General features: G+C 39.4%; 2 protein-coding genes, 1 non-coding gene and 1 pseudogene across 3 annotated transcripts in view; 2 read left to right on the top strand and 2 right to left on the bottom strand.

The window, feature by feature from the left end:
• Positions 1-3,408: 3,408 nt before the first annotated feature.
• Positions 3,409-5,530, top strand: LOC112097223 (annotated as a pseudogene).
• A 1,727-nt stretch (positions 5,531-7,257) lies between these two features.
• On the top strand, positions 7,258-9,428 carry LOC112097222 (the record flags this gene model as incomplete). The annotated part of the gene is made up of 3 exons (XM_024181851.1): positions 7,258-7,860; positions 8,260-9,305; positions 9,425-9,428. Coding segments are annotated over 3 exons (1,653 nt in total), but the record flags the coding sequence as incomplete, so codon positions are not given.
• LOC112097456 lies at positions 7,561-7,667 on the bottom strand. The gene has a single exon (XR_002904988.1). It is a non-coding gene; the product is annotated as a small nucleolar RNA R71 (small nucleolar RNA).
• A 7,726-nt stretch (positions 9,429-17,154) lies between the features above and the next one.
• Positions 17,155-17,638, bottom strand: part of LOC112097221 — a 2,333-nt gene continuing 1,849 nt past the window's right edge. Inside the window, exon 2 of the mRNA XM_024181850.1 lies at positions 17,155-17,241. Coding sequence (XP_024037618.1) covers positions 17,155-17,241 — 87 coding nt within the window. The remainder of the gene's footprint in view (positions 17,242-17,638) is intronic.

The following is a 17,638-nucleotide window of genomic DNA, read 5'->3' as shown; positions in this document are numbered from 1 at the left end:
CATGTACCTTACAACCCTCTTACATGAATAGTATCCATACACTATTCATATGAGAGGGTTGTAAGGTACATGCATGTAACTTAGCATTACCCATGTGTACGTGGTGCTCTTGCAAACATAAAAAATATGCTTGTCTTCGTCAAAAACAACAAAGAAGACATAGATAACTCAAGTGCATGTATTTTTAATTTATTTAAATGTTGCATTTCGAAAAGAAAATAAAATAAGCACAAAATTTTCCATCCTTTGACATGCTCATAAAATTAATGATCTATGAAAGATTCATAAAATTATCTTTCCTGAAAAGTCAAGTTAGGATGAAGTTCGTTTATATCAAATTTTTACTCTTTTACATTTGACTCCCATTTTATGTTTGCAAGCTTAAAGAGTTTAGAAAATGAATAAAAAACGTAGGTGGATTTAAATTATAGATAATTTTTTTACTTTTAATATGAAAGATAAAATTGTAAATACAAAACAAAGAGGGATTTTATAAGAGAAACAGAGGGGTACTAGTAGCGCGACTCCTTGAAGATTGAACCTTGAAGACTGAACATAATCTACCTTCATAAATAAGTTTTAAAGTAGATTCATTGGAGCCCAGAAGAAATAAATTAAGTTTTAGGCCAGATACCTTAAAAAATGTTGTTAATTTTTTTTTAAATTACAAAAAAATATCACTTCACTTATAAAATATTTATTCCAATATTTTTAATTATTCACTTTGGCTTTTCCACATTCTTTTCAACCAACACGTCCACTAATGGTTCATTTTCTCACGTTATTCTCCCAATCAAAGTAAACAACTGAGATTTTATTAATAATTTACCAAAGTTTACTGTTTGTCACTGCAGCTTTTTTTATTTATAAGATTTTTTTAAATTAGCGTACATTTTCAGACATGAACCTCATCAAGGCATCATTTTGCAGTAAGATGAAAATTCAAAATTGTATAGTTATATATCTAATTATGTTGAAGGAAAAATTAAGGATATTATTGACTTAGTTCAGTTTCCATAATTGATGTGTTCTATTATTTATATGCGCATAAAGTACAATTTCATATTCATTTCAAAATATAAAATTTTAAGAGAAATTATCATTGTACCACCTCTATTTTGCCTTATTTTCATCTAATCATTACAAAATTCTAACATGTTCTCTACACCACTTTTCTTTTTTAATTTGTATCAATTAACTACTTTTGCACTAAGACCGTTAAATAATTTAAATAAAATGATAATTTTACCCCTAAATAAATTAAAAAACCTTTTTATTTTATAAAAACTTTGAAAAATAAAAAAATTCTAACTATAAAAATACTCCTAAATTTAATAAAAAAATAAATTTCAAAATTAGAATTTTTTATTTTTAATAAAAATTATAATTATAAAAATAATTGTAAAATTTTGGGATTTAATGAAAATCCCCTAAATTACTAAAATTTTGGGATTTATTTTTAATAAGTAAATTCAGTTATTTTAATAAAATTTTACAAAATTATAATTTTTTAATAAATAAATTTAGTTATTTTTATTAAAATTTTGCAAAATTATATTTTTTAAATAAAAATAATTATTAAAATTTTGCAAAATTATATTTTTTTAATAAAAATAATTATTAAAATTTTGCAAATCTAAATTTAATAAAAATCAACTGAGCACCTCTATTTATGATTTATTTTTATTAAATTTAGGGGTATTTTCATAATTATAATTTTCTTATTTTTCAAATCTTTAATAAGATAAAATGATATTTTAATTTATTTAGGAGTAAAATTATCATTTTATTTAAATTATTTAACGGTGTTAGTGTCAAAGTGATTAATTGATACAAATTTAAAAAGAAAAGTGGTATAAAAAACATGTTAAAACTTTACGTAAGGATGGCAATGGATTGGATCTGATCCAAGATCCACGTGATCCAAATCAAATCGGATCGGATTTGGATCGGATTTAGATATTAATGTGTGGATCTAAGACGGATCTGGAGCAGGTTTGGATCTATCTTAATATCTAAATCCATATCCATATCCACTCATCTTTTAATTTTATTTTATTTTAAAAGTTTCTTAACAATTGTGTTGATGCTGAAATCTGCTCGCCCTTTACCCGACCAGATTTTTCCACCAACGCTTATATGTTTAATGGAACGACGTCACTCTCTCCTTGCTTTAACGATCGCTTACGTCAATGGGTTGAAATCACCCCTTTCTATCTTGCTAAGCCTGCGTTCACAAAGAAATGAATCAGAGACGCCGGTGGTTTTACCGGCGTAAACCCTCCGATGCCTAAGTTAGCACAAGGTGTTTACTTGAAAACGGTTCAATTTAGATTTCGAAATGGCTTACGATTTACTCTTAATTTAGGCAGAAAAACAGTCTAGTTTTAATTTGGCAGCGTTTTCCCTTCTCTCTCTGTTTTTTCATCCCCTTCTTCATTTATTTCTTCCTCTTTCCGCTGTCCCCTGTTTCTCTTCACCCTTCATCCCCCCTTTCTCGGGTAGTGGCAACCCCTCATGGGACTCTAACTGCTACGTTGTGGGCAAACGTGGGACACCGTGTCTCTCTCAACGGTTATAGGAGAAGCGCAACTGTCGTGATTTCGTGAGATCGTGTTCCCGCTCTTTGGGGAATGGGTTTTTGCTCGGTATACGTCTCTGGTCGGCCCATGTTTGTAGAAGGCTCATTACCAGTGTTCTGCTCGTATCATTCGGCTGAGGTGATCCACACTGGGGTGGGGATGATGGCATGGCTGAGCTAGTGCTCTTATTTACTTAACACCAGTCCCCCAGTTTCTGGTCTTGTGAGTGAAATGAGTTGAGAGTAGAAACTGATAATTGAATCTTACCGATTCTGGGAACTACCCATCTGGTCCTTGTGTTATTGTGGTGGATCTGAGGTTCCATCTCTCGTCTAAGGAGATTTTGGCTCGAGTATGGGCCTTCAAGAGTATGTCTAGTATATACTTAGGCTTACGTCTCGTCAGGCCCCTTATAACGGTTAGTGACGTGGCGCTTCCCGACTCTTAATATTTGAAATTTGAAACGACGGACTATCCATCCTCGATGTACGGTGAGTGAGCTGGCATCCCCATCACTTAAACGCTTCCATTTCCTCCTTTTTGTTTCAAATCTTTAGACTGAAATCATCATCGTTTTGTTATTCGTCTTCCTGCTGTAAGCCAACTCCTTCTTTGAACTTTGCTCACACTTCCCGTGTTCGGAGCCTCCACTTGCTGGGTTCTTTCTCTGTCACGGCAGCACTATCCGTGCCAATCTATTCCATGTATAGCCTTTAACCCCCTCTCTGGTTGTTGTTGATTGGGTTTTGTATTGTGGGTTCTATATTTGTCCCTTTTTGTACCCATATATTTGAATATTTTGTGCTTTCCCTTTTTAAACTTCAATATGTCAAACCGGAAGGGAAAAATAATTGTAGATGAGAGTGCTGAAGAGATAGATGATTCATATCCCCATCTGTTAGGACCCAGTGATCCTTTATACTCTTCTCGCAGTGTAGGTCCCTCCTATCACAGGGGTACCCCTGAATACCCTCGTCCTATGGCCACGTCTCCTTCCCTTGAAATAGAGCTTGTAGGAAATCGAGGTGGACCCGCGTTGGGCTCTGGTGAGAATCATAGTTCTAGCGGGGCTGGGGTCCCTGAAGAAGTGGGTGACGGTGAGGGGAGCAGTTCTGAGCCGAGCAGACCCCCTAAGAAGAGAAACATTGGCCATAGGGTGGAGGCAGATTCTTACCTTATTGATTATATAGCTTGTGCCACTACCCTAATTGACCTGCTTAGGCTTAGAACCCTTTATAACATACCTGAAGAGGTTCTCCAGTTCTCCTTGTAATCCCCGGGAAAGATGACGTTCCTAGCCGACCTCTGAGGGGGTATGTGGCAATGCATCTGGAGAGTTTCAAATTAGGAGCTCGGTTGCCCCTTCAACGTTATTTTGCCAAGATATTGGGTGGTATGCACCTGGCTCCAGGTCAGCTACATCCAAATGGGTAGAGAGTTTTCTCAGCTATGTATGTGCTATGGGAGAGGTGTGGATCAGAGGAACCCTCCCCTGTTGAGGTAAAGCATTTGTACCAGCTACGGAGTAGGCCAAAGGAAGCAGCCTGATACTACTTCATGTCGAGCTCTGCAAAGAGGAAGCCGATCACCAGATTTCCTTCCTCCTGTAAAAAATAGAAGAACAAATTCTTCTTTACTGGAGGAAATTGGTGTCCAGCAGCCCGTTCACTTGGTGGTGATATTCACATTCCAATGCGCTTTGTCACCCCAGGTCGTTTATTTATTGCTTATTTTCTTTCTCCAATCGTCACTTATTGGGTTCTTTAACCTTGTTTGCTCTTTCAGAGTCATGGGGTTTGATCAAGGAGCTTAACGACAGACCCTTGCTCCAGGTGGAGACTGCTTTGGTGAACGCATCTACCTGCCAAGACCTCTTGTCATCAACAAACCTGGTCAGTTCGCGTTTAGTGGACGTAGCTGCCGGAATGGATAACAAGATCCTCAGCGCTATGACCAGAAAGCGTGGTCGGGCTCCAAGCAGCTCCAGCAACCCTCCTCCTCCTCCGAAGAAAGCTAGTGTTGGTCCTTCCAAGGCTTCTGTTCCTGGTTTGCCCCCTTCTCCACCTCGTAAGAGTGGTGGGGAGAAAACTACCGACAAGAGCTCTGAGGTCAGCATTCACTCTGGGGACCGATCCTCTCATTTTCTGCCTCGTGATCAGGGTGATTATCTGACCCCGTATCAGAGGGACTATGGGAAGTCAGTGGGATCGAAAATGGTCAAGGATATTGAGAGCATGAGTCCCAGTGAATTGGCTGGTTCTGTCCAGAGGGTCTCCTTCAAGCTGGCTACTATAGTTTCTTGTTATAAGAACAGGGTCAGGCGCTATGAGAGGAAGCTTCAAGCTGACAACCAGGACTTGAAGAAAAGAGCTGAGTCAGCCAACCGCTCGAAGGAAAAGCTGCTTGATCTGCAAAAGCAGATCATGGATCTGGAAGAAAAGGTAGCCATGGTTGAATCTAACTCTACCAAGCTTGAGGGTGAGCTGGGTGATTTGAAATCTGACCTCCAGACTACTCAAAGCGAGCGAGATACCTTGAAGACGACCCTCGAGGGGGAAATTAAGTCTCTGAATGAATAGTTGGCCAAGCTGAAAGGTAAATCTGTCAATGTAGGTGATCAGCTGGATGTAGAGTATAACTCTGGTCTCGCTTTTTGCTACAAGTGCATCATGTTTGTGCTTAAGGAAGAATATCCCGAGCTCGACATGAGCAAGCTTGAAGTTGAAGTGCAGAAATATATGGCCGAGGCCGACCAGGGGGATAAGGAGCAGGAAGGCCAGGATCAGGTGGAGGTTCCTTTAGATGGGGTGCAGGAGGGGGAAGCAGGGGGTCGTGCTCTTGAACTAGGCCAAGGGTCAATGCCTACTCCCCCTAATGTTGCTGATCTTCCTCTTCTTGAGATTATTGATCCTTCGACTACGGAGGCGGCTGAACTTCATAACCCTTAGGCTTATTTTTGTATAAATTTAAGACTTTCATCTGTTTTATAAACATTTGAGTATTAATTTTGGATGCTTTCTGTTGGCTTTTTTATTGTGGTTTTGCTTATGGATCGTTTCTGCAAATTACCTTAATATATTTAGTTGGCCTTGCATGCTGGTCCTTTAATCGACCGAGCAAGAATGGGCACTTGTTTGCCATAATCAAATTTTTAGATTTGCCTGCTGGTCCTTGTTAGAGTGCAATTTATGCACTAGTTTTGCATTATTTACTTCCCTTAATATCAATGTTTTGCACTTAATAATAGTGATTTACTTGTGTTTTACTTTTGTAGGTGCAATTCTATTGATTGATGATAAAATTGAGCTATAAGATGATGTTTAAGGATTATTGTTCCCTTGGAGAAATTATGAGCGGCAGAAGAACTTTGTTGATAAGGCGTGGGCGCGTGCTGTCAACTGCGGACCTGCAGTTTTTAGTTTAACGTGTTTTGTATTTTTGGTTATTTTTGTAATTACGAATTTAATATTTCAGATATTAGGATTTTATTTTAAATAGAATTCTAAAAGAGAAGAGAGGGAGAGTATTTAAGGGAGGAATCTATTGTGAAAAGGGGAATTTTTTAGAGATTGGAGAAACCCTAGATCTTAATTTTTCTCTTCTCTCTATGAAGAACTAAACCTATTTTTCTGGTTGAAGGATAACGAAGCTTTGATTCATCACTACTGTGAGATCTTTCTTGTGCTTTAATTATTTTATTGCTTTTTGGGTATTTGTTTATTCTCTGAATTAGTTTCATGATTATGTTTGTTAATTAGGTAATTGGCCACTATTTAATTATCAACTTAATCTATTGTCAATTAAAGGATTCATCATATGAAGAATTTAATGTTTGTGACAAATAACATAACAGAGAGTTGTGTTGTGAGAATAAACAATCTAATTTAAATGAATCATCATATGTGTTGATTAGGATTTGGGTCTCTCTGGTTTTTCAGGCTGTCAATTGATTAAATTCTATGATCGTATCTAGGGTTGTCTATTGATTAGGGAAATAACCAACGGTCGTACCTTGGTTATCGACTAGTTACGGAGAGATTGGCTATTAGAGGGTCTCAGTAGCTATAACCGGTCTATTCATGAGTAATAATAATCTATATTTTAATCAATGATCAGTAGTCGAATCAAGCTGAGTTAATTCCTTCAACCAGAGCTTTCTCCAATTTGAATTACAACTTTAATTTGCATTCTTGTTATTAAATTTGATTTTTATTATTGTCTACAAAACCCCCATTTTATGTTTTACGTTTCAAAAGGATTTAAATAATTACCGATCTCTGTGGACACGACCCTGCTCAATCACTATACACAATTTATTTAGAGTAGGAATTTATTTTTGTTGGCTTCGACACCCATCAAATTTTGGCGCCGTTGCCGGGGATTGGTGTCATTTATTTAATCCTTTTTACGTTTTACTTGGTGTATGGTTCGTTCTTCTCGTACAGGTACACTTTCGTTTGATCCTGAAATTGAGAAGACAGCTCGCCAGCTGAGACAGCAGACGAAGCGAGCTAAGCAACGATCCTCGTCGCCTTTACTTTCTGAAACAGATACGGTGCCTGATTTAGTTGAATCATCTAGCGATTCAGAAGAACAAGTGATGGATAGACCTGCACCTGTAGAAAGAACTCTTAGAGAGTTAGCTGAACCAGACTTGAATCAACAACCACTCTGCATTCAATATGTAGACTTGGAGGTAAATTTTGAATTAAAGTCTGGTCTTATTCATTTATTACCCAAGTTTCATGGTTTTGCAGGTGAAGATCCTCATAAACATCTTAAGGAGTTTCATGTTGTGTGCTCAAGTATGAGGCCACAAGGCGTGACTGAAGAGCAGATTAAGCTGCGTGCTTTTCCGTTCTCTGTAGATGGGCTAGCTAAAGATTGGTTGTACTACTTGCCTCCTGGATCGATTACAACGTGGAATGGTTTGAAGAAGCAGTTCCTCGAGAAGTACTTTCCTGCTTCAAGAGCTGCCAACATCAGAAAAGATATTTGTGGGATCAGACAACTTCCTGGGGAGACTTTGTATGAATATTGGGAGCGATTCAAACAATTGTGTGCCAGTTGTCCTCAGCATCAGATTTCTGATCAACTTCTTATTCAATATTTTTACGAAGGACTATCATTGATGGATAGGAGTATGATAGATGCTGCTAGTGGAGGTGTGTTGGTGAACAAGACTCCTACTCAAGCAAGGGAGTTGATATCAAATATGGCTGCCAATGCACAACAATTTAGCAGCAGACAAGATGCCACCTTAAGGAATGTGAATGAGGTAAATATTTCTTCTGTTGAACAACGTTTAGATAAACTCACTTCTCTTGTGGAAAAGTTTGTTGTAGGTAATGTGCAACAGGTGAAGACTTGTGGTATTTGTTACAATATGGGTCATTCAACTGATATGTGTCCTACACTTCAAGAAGAACCCGTTGAACAAGCCAATGCAGTTGGAGGATTTCCAGGCATGCCTCAGAGGAGGTATGATCCTTATGCACAAACATACAATCCGGGATGGAAGGATCATCCGAACTTCAGCTATGGAGTTAGGCCGTCAGGATTCCCACAACAGTATCCACCAAGACAACCAACACCTCCACAGTCAAACTCCAAGTCAGGTATATCTCTTGAAGAAATTGTTAAATCACTTGCGACTAACACTCAACAATTTCAGCAGGCAACTACAGCAAGCATTCAGAACTTGGAGAACCAAATGAGTCAATTGGCGACTACAGTGAGCCGTCTGGAGTCTCAAGTATTAGGGAGATTGCCTTCACAATCTGAGGTGAATCCAAAGGAAAACGTTAGTGCTGTCATCCTTAGAAGTGGGACGGAGTTGCAAGAGCCTAGTAAGAAAGTGACAAAGCATGTAGAAGATGAGCTTGAGAAGAATGAATTGATGCCTCAATCTCAAGATGCAGAACCCACCAGAGCGAAACCCCTACCTATTGTGATACCTCCTCCTTTTCCAAGCCGGTTTGCGAAATCCAAGAAGGAGGAACAAGATAAAGACATCCTTGAGACATTTCGCAAGGTTGAGGTAAATATTCCTTTGTTAGATGCTATAAAAAAAATACCTCGATATGCTGAAGTCCTTAAGGAACTGTGCACCTCCAAGAGAAAATTAAGAGGAGATGAAAAAGTTCACATGGGGGAGAATGTTTCAGCAGTTCTCCAAAAGAAACTACCTCCTAAGTGCAAGGATCCAGGTATGTTTACTATCCCTTGTAAAATTGGTAGTGTTAGAGTTGAAAAGGCTATGTTAGATCTAGGAGCTTCTATTAATGTCATGCCTCGTTCCATTTATTCATCTTTGAATGTTGGTCCATTAAAAGAAACTGGCGTGATAATTCAACTAGCTGATAGGTCTAATGCATATCCTGATGGGGTATTAGAAGATGTCTTAGTACAAGTTAATGAGTTGGTTTTTCCTGCTGATTTTTATGTACTTGATATGGAAGATGATAACTCCTCTAATTCTGTCCCAATTTTGCTAGGAAGACCTTTTCTTAAGACTGCTAGGACTAAAATGGATATACATAAAGGGACTCTCACTATGGAGTTTGATGGAGAGGTTATAGAATTCAATATGAATGATGCCATGAAATATCCTAGTGAGGAACATTCGGTATTTTCTGTGGATGTTATTAACCCTATAGCGCAGGAAATTTTTTACAAGGAAAAGACGAAGACATTTCATGATAGAATGATTTTGAGAAAGGAGTTCTCTGTTGGTCAAAAAGTTCTTCTTTTTCATTCTAAGCTTAAACTTTTTTCGGGTAAATTACGTTCTTGTTGGGTTGGACCTTTTATTGTTACTAATGTTTTTCCTCATGGTGCAGTTGAGATTCGGAGCCCGACCTCTGACAAAGTTTTTAAGGTTAATGGTCATCGCTTAAAACCTTTTTATGAAGGTTTTTCGGTGAATATTGTGGAGGATGTGGCTCTCGAGAGTCCCAATTATGGAGATTGATGCATAAATGTGTCTAGCCAAAGACATAAAACAAAGGCGCTTTTTGGGAGGCAACCCAAATGATTTGTTTGTTTTGGTTTTTGTTATATCTTCTTTTAATTTTGATTAAAAAAAAAAAATTTGCTTATTTTGGTCAGAAGAAAATTTTTGATAAGGCGTGCCCACGTCTTAGCTAATAAGTACTTCTGTAATTTTTAAAGTAACATAGTTTTAAGGCGTGCCCACGTACTTAATAGAAAAGTACTTCTGAAATTTAATGTGTTTGCTTATTTTGGTCAGAAGAAAATTTTTTATAAGGCGTGCCCACGTACTTATTAGAAAAGTACTTCTGAAATTTTTAGTGTCTCAAAGTGATTCATCACTAAAAAAAAAAAAAAAAAAATATTTATTTATTTATTTATTTATTTTTTCGTTCCTTTCTTTCTTTTTATTTATTTATTTATTTAAAAAAAAAAAAAAACCAAAAATCGAAAATCACTGTTCACTATTCACTGTTCACCAAATCCCTAATTTTCCAGAACTTGTTTTCTTCTCCAGCCGCTTGCAGCACACCAGCAGCAAACCAGACTGCCGGAAAACGCACCATCCCGTGAGCGCAGCACCAGCATCCCGTGTCTCGCAGCCCAGCAACGCGCAACGAAGTCCCACCAGCGAAAGCAGCCGCGCGCAACGCAGCAAGCCCCAGCCATCACCATCGTGCGAAATCAGCAGCAACCGTGCGCGCAACACATCCCGCGAAGCAGTAGCAGTAATGCCCCGCAACGCAGATCCTCAGCTGCAGCCCGCGCGCACAGCGCAAATCAATCCAGCAATCACCCTCGTGAAGCAGCAGCAGCATCCCGCACGCAACCAGCGGTGTGCAACTAGCAACCAACAGCCGCAACGCAACGCAGCACCAGCGTCAGCCCAGCTCTCGCGCACAACACAGCCCACGCAGCGCGCAGATCTAGCAGCCCCAGCGCGCGCACGCAACACAATCAGTGCCATCCCGCGTCCATCAAGCAAGCTCCAGCCATCACCATCGCGCAGCGCATCAGTCCCGCGTGCGCAACGCAACGCAGCACCAGCGTGCAGCGCGAATCAGCCCCAGCTGCGAGCGCAGCGCGAACCAGCCCCAGCCCGAGCACGCAACGCAACAAGCGTCACCAGCGCGCGCACCAGCAATCCCCCAGCGTGCAGCAACAGCCGCAGCACGCAGATCCAGCGTCCCAGTTCGCAGCATCAGTCCCATCCGCGCGCAACTGAACCAGCAGCCGTGTACCCGCAAGCTCCAGTCGAGCAGCAATAGTCCGCAACCAGCCTACGACCTGCATTCCAGCCGCGTGAATCGAAATCTGTGACAAGATGGAGCAGAATTTGGCCGCATACTTCGAGAGTGTGGGTTTTACCCCACCATTTCCGCCAAGCCCATAGACGTTATGTAGATCAAAGCTCACAATTCAGGGAAGTTTCTTTTTGCCCTTAATCTTTTATCCTTACGCTTTAATTTTTATGTGAGCTTTAATTATCTTACATTGGGGACAATGTAAGTTCTTGGTGTGGGGGAGGGATTTTTGCATTATTGATGTCTGGAAGTATTATTTTCACTCTACTCATCTATTTTCATTCTACTCATCCTTAAATGATTTTGGAGTTAGTATGCTTCATATATTATTATTTTTCTTTTCTTTTCTTTCTCACTACTTTTTTCCCATCTATCTCAAATTATTTACATCTATTTTTATTCTATCATACTCTTTCATCACTCACATTTTATCTTTCACTTTTCATATTACTACATACATCTTTCTCACTTCTTATCATTTTTACCTTTCCTTCACTCATACCTTCTTCCCATTCTACACCACTATTGATGGTTGATTCATTTGAAGAGTGTACATGATTTGATGGCAAATTTACCAACTTTGTGAGGATTTGAGCCTATGAGCAACCACTTTGCTCTAATTATTTTTATTATGTGAATATCAATCTTAGTTTGTTTATTCTAGAACTTGCTTTGTTATACATGTTGAAGCCACATTACGGGATTTTTTGCATTAAAATGATAAGGGCAAACCATTTACCATTTTTCTATTCTTGCATTTTCTTTTTTTTTCTCTACCCGAAGACCTTGATTTACTATCTTTGTTTGAGCCTTAACCATTACCCATCTAATTCTCTCCGTCTACTTAACCATTTTTCTTCTTTTTGAGCCTCAATTTAAGGAGATTTTTGGACTCATTGTATGGATATATTTTGTTGCTTTTTCTACCTTGTATTAAAGTTTCTCAATTAGATCAACAAGCATTATGCTTGAATTAAATTGTGCAAGGTTCGTTTCTTTTGTTTGATTCGAAAAAAAAAACAACAAAAAAAAAACAAAAAAAAAAAAAAAGAAAAAAAAAAAGAAAAAAAAAAAGAAAAATCGAAAAAAAAAATATATGTTTACATTCTTGGTGACTTGAGTAGAAATAAGCATTTTGATATCATAAGTTCATTCAATGAGTTCATTCTTCTCGTTTTGATCTCTTTTTCTTTCGTAAACCTTTCTTTTTCATTTAACCCCATTACAACCCTTTTAAGACCCTTAGATTTTTGCATTTTATTCATGTTTTGTGGATTGAGATGTGATATATAAGCAAGCTTATGGTAATAGCATTCTTTGATTTGATTTGAGTGGATAAATGACACCCTAAACACTTTGAGTGCATGGAGTGAAGTTATTGAGAGGGCTATTAAATCTTGCTGCACTTGAATTTTGAATGGATCTTCTTGGTGGTTGAATGTTCTTATTCTATCTTATGAAATTCTATGCTTTAAAATCCTTGTCTCTCGAACGTTGAACGACTTAATTTCTTGAGGTATGCTTGCTTAAAATTGTTTTTGGATGAGTTGAGATGAGAATTGAGTGGAGATTTGAGATTAATCTTGAGTTATATGCTTGAGGACAAGCATCATCTTGGTGTGGGGGAATTTGTTAGAGTGCAATTTATGCACTAGTTTTGCATTATTTACTTCCCTTAATATCAATGTTTTGCACTTAATAATAGTGATTTACTTGTGTTTTACTTTTGTAGGTGCAATTCTATTGATTGATGATAAAATTGAGCTATAAGATGATGTTTAAGGATTATTGTTCCCTTGGAGAAATTATGAGCGGCAGAAGAACTTTGTTGATAAGGCGTGGGCGCGTGCTGTCAACTGCGGACCTGCAGTTTTTAGTTTAACGTGTTTTGTATTTTTGGTTATTTTTGTAATTACAAATTTAATATTTCAGATATTAGGATTTTATTTTAAATAGAATTCTAAAAGAGAAGAGAGGGAGAGTATTTAAGGGAGGAATCTATTGTGAAAAGGGGAATTTTTTAGAGATTGGAGAAACCCTAGATCTTAATTTTTCTCTTCTCTCTATGAAGAACTAAACCTATTTTTCTGGTTGAAGGATAACGAAGCTTTGATTCATCACTACTGTGAGATCTTTCTTGTGCTTTAATTATTTTATTGCTTTTTGGGTATTTGTTTATTCTCTGAATTAGTTTCATGATTATGTTTGTTAATTAGGTAATTGGCCACTATTTAATTATCAACTTAATCTATTGTCAATTAAAGGATTCATCATATGAAGAATTTAATGTTTGTGACAAATAACATAACAGAGAGTTGTGTTGTGAGAATAAACAATCTAATTTAAATGAATCATCATATGTGTTGATTAGGATTTGGGTCTCTCTGGTTTTTCAGGCTGTCAATTGATTAAATTCTATGATCGTATCTAGGGTTGTCTATTGATTAGGGAAATAACCAACGGTCGTACCTTGGTTATCGACTAGTTACGGAGAGATTGGCTATTAGAGGGTCTCAGTAGCTATAACCGGTCTATTCATGAGTAATAATAATCTATATTTTAATCAATGATCAGTAGTCGAATCAAGCTGAGTTAATTCCTTCAACCAGAGCTTTCTCCAATTTGAATTACAACTTTAATTTGCATTCTTGTTATTAAATTTGATTTTTATTATTGTCTACAAAACCCCCATTTTATGTTTTACGTTTCAAAAGGATTTAAATAATTACCGATCTCTGTGGACACGACCCTGCTCAATCACTATACACAATTTATTTAGAGTAGGAATTTATTTTTGTTGGCTTCGACACCCATCAGTCCTTTAGGCGACCGAGCAGGATCAGGCACTTGCTTGCCTTAATAAAGTTAGTAGATCTGCCTGCTGGTCCTTTAGGCAACCGAACAGGATTAGGCACTTGCTTGCTTTTGTAAAACTTCGTGAAATTGCTTGCTGGTCCTTAGGCGACCGAGCAGGAATAGGTACTTGCTTGCCTTAGTAAAATTTCGTGAAATTGCATGCTGGTCCTTAGGCGACCGAGCAAGAATACGCACTTGCTTGCCTTAGTAAAATTTTGTGAAGATGTCTGCTGGTCCTTAGGCGACCGAGCAAGAATACGCACTTGCTTGCCTTAGTAAAATTTTGTGAAGATGCCTGCTGGTCCTTAGGCGACCGAGCAGGAATAGGCACTTGCTTACCTTAGTAAAATTTCGCAAAAATGACTGCTGGTCCTTAGGCGACCAAGCAGGAATATGCACTTGCTTGCCTTAGTAAAATTTCACGAAAATACCTGCTGGTCTTTAGGCGACAGAGCAAGAATAGGCACTTGCTTGCCTTAGTAAAATTTCGCGAAAATGCCTGCTGGTCCTTAAGCGACCGAGCAGGAATAGACACTTGCTTGCCTTAGTAAAATTTCACGAAAATGCCTGCTAGTCCTTAGGCGACCGAGCAGGAATAGGCACTTATTTACCTTAGTGAAATTTCGTGAAGATGCTCGCTGGTCCTTAGGCGACCGAGCAGGAATAGGCACTTGCTTGCCTTAGTAAAATTTAATAGATTCTGCTAGCAGGGGAATTTCATGCTGAATTCATCTTTATTGAAACTTGCATGGGTTACAGAAATGTGAAATATATGCATGTGCCACAAGTCATCATGCATTTAACAGAAATAACTTATCAAAATAAATACTTGGGAAAACACTTTACTTACTGGTAGTACTTCTTCAAGTGTTCAGCGTTTCATGACCTTTTCACATCTCGTCCATCTAGGTAAGCCATCTTGTAAGCTCCTGGTCCAGTCGCTCGTATTACCCTATAAGGACCTTCCCATTTCGGGTCGAGAGCGCCATGGTTAGGGTCCCTAGTGTTTTGGTTCACCTTCCTAAGTACCCAATCTTCTGCTCGGAACTGCCTCGCGCGTACGTTCTTGTTGTAATAACGCATGATCCTTTGCTAACATTGAGCCATTTTCTGTGAGGCCCCTTCCCTTTTCTCCTCTAGCAAGTCCAGGCTTAGGCAGATCTGCTCGTCATTTTGCTCCTTGTTGAAGTATTCTGTCCGATGTGTCCCCACTCCAATTTCTGCTGGGATTACCGCCTCATGACCAAAAGCTAAAGCAAACGAGGTTTCCCCCGTGGCAGTTTTGTAGGTTGTCCGATAAGCCCATAACACTCCTAGTAGCTCGTCGACCCAAGCTCCATTCTTCTCTCCCAGCCTGGTTTTTAGGAGTTTCTTTATTACTTTGTTGGCTGCTTCCACTTGTCCGTTTGCCTAGGGGTGTGCTGGGGTGCAGAACTTCAGGTCTACCCTCAAGTTTTGGCAAAATTCTCTGAAGTTATTGTTGTCAAACTGCCTCCCATTATCTGTAATGATGGCATAGGGGATCCCGTATCTGCAGATGATATTCTTCCAAATACAATCCGTCGTCTTTCTCTCCGTGATTTAACTGAAGACTTCTACTTCTACCCATTTGGTGAAGTAGTCTATAGCCATAATTGCATGTGTTCCCACTCCTCGGCCCTCAGATAATGGGCCAATCAGGTCAATTCCCCACTGGGCAAAAGGTCATAGGGATGACATAGTGGTTAGCTTTTCTGGGGGCTGAGCAGGAACCTCCGAGAAGTTCTGGCAGATTTTACAATTTTTTACTATCCTTTTCGCATCCTGGTGCATGGTCGGCCAGAAGTATCTTTGTCGAAGTGCCTTGAAAGCCAAAGTTCTCGCCCCCGAATGGTTGCCACAAATTCCTTAATGAATTTCCCTTAGCACATAATCTGCTTCCTCGTTATCCAAACATCTTAAAAGGGGCAAGGTGAATCCTCGGCGGTAGAGTATCCCATAGAGTAGCGTATACCTTGTTGCCCGACATTTCAACTTCCTTACTTGTTTCCTGTCCTCCGATAAGATGCCTTCTCGAATATATGAGAGAATATGGTTTATCCAGGATTCTTCGGTGCTCACCCGCATTACTTCTGCTTCTTCCCCTATGCTTGGCGAGGTTCTCACTTCCAGTGAAACTGACTTGGGTAATTTTGGATCTGCAATTGCGGCCATTCTGGCCAACATATCTGCTCGGTAATTTTCATTCCGGGATATCTGCTTTATTTCTACCTCTTGGAAGAGCTCAACCATTTGCTTTGCCTTCTTCAAATAAAGCCCCAACTTCTCTTCCCTTACTTAGAATTGGTCGCAGAGTTGATTACAGACTAGCTGGGAATCTGCTCGAATTTCTACTCTTTTCGTTCGTAGTGCGTGTGCAAGCCCGAGCCCAGTAATGAAGGCCTCATATTCAGCTTGGTTATTCGTAAGCTAGAACTCAAATTTTACTACATAGGATACCTCGACCCCTTCTGGGCTTCGTATTACAACTCCTGCTTCGGATTCTTGTTCATTACGTGACCCATCAACCATTACCAACTACATCTCTTTTGGATTCTTCTGTTCCATTGGTTGCTCCTCCTGAACTTCCTCCCCTAGTTCAACACGGTCAACCATAAAATCAGCCAGGGCTTGGGCCTTGATTGCTCCTCGGGGTCTATAGGATAGGTTGAACTCGCTCAGCTCCACGGACCACTTTACTAACCGACCAGATGCATCTGGTTTTTGGAGCATTTGTCGAAGAGGCTGGTCAGTCATCACAACTATCGAGTGTGCCTGAAAATATGGTCGGAGTTTACGTGCTGCCGTTATTAGAGCTAGTGCCCATTTCTCCATCAGTGGATATCTGGTTTCTGCATCTACCAGGGTCGTGCTAGTGTAGTATACTAGGTGTTGCTTTCCTTCATCTTCTCTAACTAATACCGAGCTGGTTGCCCATTTAGAGATTGCTAAGTATAAATACAGTTGGTCACTCTCCCTTGGAGTTGATAACAACGGGGCGCGGGCCAGATATTCTTTGAGCTGCCTGAACGCTTCTTCACATTCTGACGTCCATTCCATCTTCCTCTATTTCTTTATGGTTTGGAAGAAAGGGTGGCATTTATCTGTGGCCCGCGAGATGAACTGTTTCAGTGCTGCTAATTTCCCTGTAAGGCTCTGCACCTCCTTAACTGTTCGGGGGGACTTCATTTCCGTTATTGCCCGTATTTTTTTCGGGTTGGCCTCAATCCCTTGGTGGCTCACCAGGAATCCCAAAAATTTGCCTGAGCTAACTCCAAATGCACATTTCTTCGGGTTCAGCTTTATTTCATACTTCCTCAGTAATTCAAAGGTCTCTTTCAAGTGCTTCACATGATCCCTCGGTTCTTTAGACTTGGTGATCATATCGTCCACGTATACCTCTATAATATGACCGATCTGGCTTGAAGATTTTGTTCACCAACCTTTGATAGGTATCTCCTGCATTTTTCAGGCCAAAAGGCATCACCCTGTAACAAAACAAACCCATGTTAGTTATAAAGGTGGTACTCTCCTTGTCCTGCTCGTTCATGGGTATTTAGTTGTATCCCGAAAAGGTATCCATGAAGCTGAGCAGACTATGACCCGCCGTTGAATCCACCAATTGATATATTTTTTGTAAGGGAAAACTGTCCTTCGGGCATGCCTTATTAAGGTCTGTGAAATCCACACATATTCTCCATTTCTCGTTGGCCTTCTTTACCAGCACTACATTGGAAATCCACACCGGGTATTTAGCCTCCCTTATAAATCCCTCTTTCAACAGCTTCTCCACTTTGGCATTTATGGCCTCGTACCTTTCTTGGTTAAAGCACCTCATTTTCTGCCTCACCGGCCTTGCCCCTTTCTTGATTGCCAGCTTGTGGT

Source organism: Citrus clementina, unplaced genomic scaffold (genome assembly GCF_000493195.1).
Source record: "Citrus clementina cultivar Clemenules unplaced genomic scaffold, Citrus_clementina_v1.0 scaffold_6, whole genome shotgun sequence".
In the NCBI taxonomy this organism is placed as follows: Eukaryota; Viridiplantae; Streptophyta; class Magnoliopsida; order Sapindales; family Rutaceae; genus Citrus; species Citrus x clementina.
The sequence above is the reverse complement of the archived record's forward strand: the minus strand, read 5'-3'. Positions and strand labels throughout refer to the sequence as shown.